The 6,047-nt window shown below is 37.0% G+C and overlaps 1 protein-coding gene across 1 annotated transcript in view; it reads right to left on the bottom strand.

Moving 5' to 3' along the window:
* The window catches only part of TMF1 (TATA element modulatory factor 1), a 35,064-nt gene continuing 29,017 nt past the window's right edge, over positions 1-6,047 (bottom strand). Inside the window, exons 15-17 of the mRNA XM_069084148.1 lie at positions 4,083-4,235; positions 3,202-3,327; positions 1-1,718 (exon numbers count right to left, since the gene is read on the bottom strand). Coding sequence (XP_068940249.1) covers positions 1,575-1,718; positions 3,202-3,327; positions 4,083-4,235 — 423 coding nt within the window. The 3' untranslated portion in view covers positions 1-1,574. The remainder of the gene's footprint in view (positions 1,719-3,201; positions 3,328-4,082; positions 4,236-6,047) is intronic.

Raw genomic sequence — 6,047 nt, 5'->3', positions numbered from 1 at the left:
TGTAGTTCACATTGAAAGAATATTTATTAGTGCTACAAATCAGAGCCCAAGTACACAACTGCTGTCTGGAATGCAAAGAGAAAAAAAAATGAAGTCATTTGGAACTACCCTGGAAAAAGTTCTTCAACACAGTTTTCTGTGAGAGTAAACTACTGGAATTGCAAATTGAACTAAAAATTATATGAAAAAGCCACAACGTTACCAGATGGCCAGTGACAAAAATGCATCAAACCATTTCACAGATCTAAAATTTCACCTGGCTGTTTTCTGAACAAAAACAGAACTGAAAAAGGATAGTTATTGATTAAGTCACTCAAAATGAAAGGAAAATGACAATGATCAACACTGTCTTCATGCAATCACAAAAGAGTTTTTTTTAAAAGAATGAAGGTCAAAAACAACCTATGACATAACTGGTTTTGGAATATAGAAGAAAAATAACAAAAAATAAAGTTTAATATAAAAGTGTTTTACAAAATAAATTAAAACTATAAATAACATGGATTTACATTAATATCAAACTAAAATGGCTTCTATAAATTTTTAAAGTTCTGTTTCAAATATTTACTTTTTAAAGTGCCAAAAATATTGCTTTATAGAATTAGAGCACTGATAGTTCTAAAAGAACCAATTATTTTAATAAGTGAATTTACTTCTTATTCTTAGTAAGGCTATAAAACAGTCTCTCCTTTCCAAAAATATTTAAATGAAACTGTTTTCAAGCACAAAACTAAAATTATAGTTAGAGGTAAATTTCTGCTCAACCAAATGTAAAATAGCTAGAGCTCTCTTTTGCTGGCTACAAAAAAGGACATTTTTATAGAACTAAACCCTATTACTTTGGTGAAATAACTCCTCCATGTCAAGTGAGAATGCCAATGTCAGCCTGAGAACATGAAATTCACCAGAGAGCAGACTGGAGTCATGCTTAGATCAAAAAAGAAAAGCCACGTCTGAATTATCTGCCCTTTATATTTCAGACAGCAAGTCCTTGTGATTTATACTTTCTAAAAATCAATGCAAGATTTAACAACATACCCCAAGGTTCAGTAACTTTTTTTAGTCCAACACATTATGTACATACTCGTTGAGTGGCAGATTAGATATATTAAAGACTTTATCATGTGAAAGATTCCAAGGCTATAATGAGCAATGTATCTCAAAATATACATTATACACACACACATAAACTGTAGATGTTTGCATCATATATCTACAACATATATATTAATTCTTTTCTATCATACCCTTCTATAACATTTCATTGCAGACAGATTTACTGATCTGAGGGCAAAGTAAAGTAATCAGCCTCTATGTAGGTCAAGACATAAAAATCAGGTGTTTTTTTAAAAATCAATTTTAAATAAAGAGAATAGCTTCAAAAATAAAGTTTAGATATTGCACCCAATAACTTAACTTCAAATAGTGCTGCATGTTATAAAACAATGTTTCAAACTTCTAAATTCTCTAAGAAAAATCACATTTTAATACTTTAATAGGATTCGCAAGTTACAATTCTGCATTCATCGTCACTCTTCCCTTGGATGCACTGTAAAATTACTTTTCACCAGAGTTCAGTTCAGCCTTTGTCTTAAGAGTTCATCTATCTGCGTCTTATACATGTTTTTCACATCCTCGAGGTCCAATCGCAGCTCTTCGGCCTCTTCTGCTTTCTCTCCATACATTTGCAGAATCGTGTTGTATCTTTGATCCAAGTCCTACAAAAGGAATTTTTCACCCATTTTAAGTCATTGTAGCAAATGTCTCCAATCAGATTCATGCCATCATTGTTTTACAGCTGTGCTAATAGTCTATGACAAGCATCATATCCACCCATCACCCTTTCCAAAATCGTAACCTACTAAAATTTATTAGAATCTAAGCTGGAAGAAAGAATACAGGACGTTTCTTCTTGGAACACACTGGCTGAGTGTTCCTCTAATGACCAATAACAGGATGGAGCTGATAATGGGTCCTTCCAGACCAAGGCAGTAGAGCACAACTTTGGCAGGTCTTAGGCAAGTGAGAAAAGCTTCCAGCACTGACCTGTTAATGAATGCTCTGCCCTCCAAGGCCTAATCTAGATCAGTCTTCCAATCCCCAGAGGCCTGGGCATCAGGTGATTACTAGCATTGACCCCAACAATTCAAGTAACCTTCTACTAAACCACAAATCACAGAATCTCAAGTTAGAGGCGCCTTTGGAGGCCATCTCGCAACCTGGAATGGTAGAAAGAGCACCCCAAAACAAATGAGAGAAACCAAGGCCCACAGAGATTAAGTGGATTTTCCAAAGTTTCAAAGCCAGTTTTAACAATGGAACCAGGACTCCGGCTTAGGCCATCTAATTCAAAAAGCAGAACTTTTCTCATGGTCCCATTAATGCTGGGATACAAGGTAGCCAGTACAGAGGACAGAATGCTCAACTCAAAGAGTCAAGAAAATCAGCATTAAAATTCCACCACTGACATGCATTTGGATGTGGGACCAGGCAAAAGCTCTGAGCCTCGGTTTTCTTTAACTTCACAGAATTGTTATAAAGCAAATGGGCTAAAGCACATAAAGCCCTTTACAAACGTTAAACTATTACACAGATATGCCAGTTACTATTTATCCATGCCTTGTGTGAGCTCAGAAAAATATATTCCATTTGGGACAGAATAAGCAAAGCATAAATCAACTTAAGCATAAAATGTATTAAGAAAGAGACTTATCAATCTACGTAGCAGAACTATAATCTCTTCTGAAGGCTTTCATTTCCCTCTTAAGCTTCACCAAGAATTAAGTTAAATCTAAGCCTATTTACTGGTATTTGCTCTTGCTATGAAATAAAGCATTACTTATCCTTAGTGAATTTCACAAGCCTTGTTCCCACTTAAGATGTCAAGAGAGATTTTACCCCCACCAACAAGCAGCACAGAAAGATTGATAGCAACTGTGTTGCCAGACCTAGTGGCGATGAACCAACTAACGATATGAAGTGCATTCCTTCAGCCATGTGAGGTTTCCAATTTTTACTGCCTTTCAAGTGCTAGACCAAAACCAATCCACATAATTAAAAACTACCCTGAAAATGTAAAATTATATACAACATATTCCTTAAAAATTTCCATTCTAATATTAAAACAATAATTTTTCAAGTTGCTTAGTGTATTCTATTTGAGCTTCTAAGTTAAATTTGAGTAACTTAAGAAATGCTTACCTTTAGCTGTGCACGAAGCTTTGGTATTTCCTTCACTTTTTCTTCAAATTCATCATTCTGATTTGTTAATTTAACCAACTCTTCAGCCATTATGGATCGAGTTTTTTCCAGATTTCCAATTTCCATCTACAAAGAGAACATTACAAATCAAAATATTTTAACCATAAAAGGCAAATTGTTGAGATGGCGTTTTCAAAGAAATGGATATACAATAAAAAACTTTAAAGGAGAAAATGCCAATAAATGAAGAACTCCAACTTTTTCTGGTTGGCATCACCAACAGTTTGAACGATAAATCTTTTAAAAATTTCATGGGTTGGGGCGGCCAGGTGGAGCAGTGAGTAAGAGCGCCGGCCCCAGCATTGGGAGACCTGGGATGGGTTCTGGCCTCAGATACTTGGCACTCACACAAAACAACTGGCTGTGTAACCTTGAGCAAGTAACTTAACCCCAATTGCTTTAAAAATAAAATGTCAAGAGTTGCCATTGTCAAATAATTCATCATCAGTGGCCAGTGTACTAGTAATGAGCCTCCCCCTTTTTAGCAGACTATAGTTGGTCCCCTATAAGTAGACAATATGAGCTGCTATGGTTGTGATGGAAAACTTTCTAACTTGGTAAAATTCTGCTTGTGATTTCCTGGAATAGGCTGCAAGAGGGCAGGGATCCCCTCCATACCAAAATGAGGCATAAGAAGGAATCTTTGCAGACTTTCATTCTTTTCTAAAAATCAGAAATCCAAAAACGCCCTTATCTATACAAGTAGAAATGAACAAGTCTGCATCTGAGAAGAGTAAAACTGGAACTTCTGCTGATTATTTTAGTTTTGTTTTGTAAAGTTGTGAACGTGCATTTGACATACGCTTGGGATTAATTACTACCTGTAAGTGAGTAATTTCTCCTTCCTTTAGTTTTAATTGAGACTGAAGACTTTCAATAACACTTGATCCTGCTCCCATTCTTACAGCATCATAGATATTGCTTCCATTTACTGACACAGACATTGGTCCAAATGAATGATCTTGAGATTCATCCTACATTTATTATTAAAAAGATTATATTAAACACATATATTTTAATATGCACACACACACCATACAAAACATTCAGACACATGGCTCAAAAATATGTTTAAAATTCTGCTGCTATAAATGTGTTAAGTTCTAGGAAGGCGTGATCACCATCATGAATACATGGGAAAGAAGCTTCTCTCTCTGAGCACCTTTCTTCTTAACCGTGACATGTCAATAATGTACATAAATCCTGACACATTATGCATATTTTAATTACCATGTAACAAAGCACTGACACATTCTCACTGACACATTCTCTAAGAAATGTTTCAATTAAACTAAACTTGCATAAGCTCCAAATTAAAATATAAACAGCCACTTCACTTTCCACAATCTTTATCAGCACCTTCCAGATATTAAAAAGAACATGGGATATTATTGTACATTTTATTTCATTCTTGTAACCCTTTCAAATGTTTGAAAAATCATCTATTTTCTCAAGACGGTTAAAACTAGGAATACAAATGTAGAGCCAAGAAGGGCTTGATTATTTTCCAATTAGAAACTTCCCCTCTCTTGGCTTTTATACAGAAGTCTTTTTCCTTTTTTTTTCCGCTATCAATAACATCTTTCTCAGCTCATTAGCTGTGAAAGTTTTTTTTCCTAGGCATTTCTACTGCTACTCCTTCACAGAGAGCTTATACATCCTCCTGGCTTCCATTATTGCCTCCTCCTTGTGAACATAAACACAACCTTAAGTAGCCCAAGCTGCCTGAATAGGGACCCAGCCAGTTGGGTAACTCAGCTTGTTCTCTCCTTCTCCTCTCCAAAGGAAGGCAAATAAATGGCCAGAAGCTGCCCACTTACCACTGGCTAGATTCCTTCCTTGCTTTCATTCCTGTCTCTTTCAAAAAAAACTTTAAACCCAGTTCACTCTGAAGCTCATAGATTGGACCACAATAGGTCCCTGCCCAAGCTCCACTTAATGGCTGTATTTGGGGCCTCCTTGCTTACAGTGAATGTCATGGTAACCGTTTCTCTGTGGAGCAGTAATCCTGAGGGTCTTCCCCTCCCCAATTTGATTTTTGTTTTCTTTTTTCTAATTGAAGGGGCCATCCCTTGACTCACTTCTTAAAAGAGATATATATTCACTGAATATTCACTCTAAGTGAGAACATGAAAAAGTCTTAGCCTAAAAGGGCCAGGTTCTCCCAGTGCATCCTGAGTCATCTCCAGTCATCCTGATGAATATCTGGTCACTGGATCCAGATAGCTCTGGAGGAGAAAGTGAGGCTGGTGACCTTACAGAGCCCTGCCTCACTTAAATCCAAGTCAACTGCAAGTCATCATTTCCCTGATGCCAGGGTCCTCTTTAAAAACAAAGAACAACACGACCACCTGGAAGCCTCCTCCTTGGGAACATCGCCCAACACTAATCTCTCTCTCTAACCTCCCCATCTCCACTTGCATGTTCCACCATCACCTCAAATCCTCTGGCTCAACAGACTCCTATTTCTAACCAAGACGACTCCCCTATCTCAAGTCCCCCATTTCTGTCACTGGTACCCACACTCTTCTAGTCTCCCAGGCTCTAAATGCTCAGCACCCTTCCTCTCCACCATCCCCTAGAATCACTCACTAAATCCTATCCCTCTTCCCTTCAAAATGTCTCAGATGAGTCCCTTCCTTTCCTATGTCCCTGCTATTCCCTAATCCAGGTCCTTATCTCAAAGCTTCACTAAAATGACTGTTCTAATCTAAACTTTGAATGCATCTTCCTGCTTCAAGTTCCTTATCAGAGCCAGGTGATTTTCCAAAACCACTGATTCCCTA

The sequence above is a fragment of the Petaurus breviceps genome, unplaced genomic scaffold, assembly GCF_028583685.1.
Source record: "Petaurus breviceps papuanus isolate PSGF00001 unplaced genomic scaffold, PetGlider_PUasm1.0 174, whole genome shotgun sequence".
NCBI lineage: Eukaryota > Metazoa > Chordata > Mammalia > Diprotodontia > Petauridae > Petaurus > Petaurus breviceps.
This window is presented reverse-complemented; position numbering and strand designations above follow the sequence as displayed.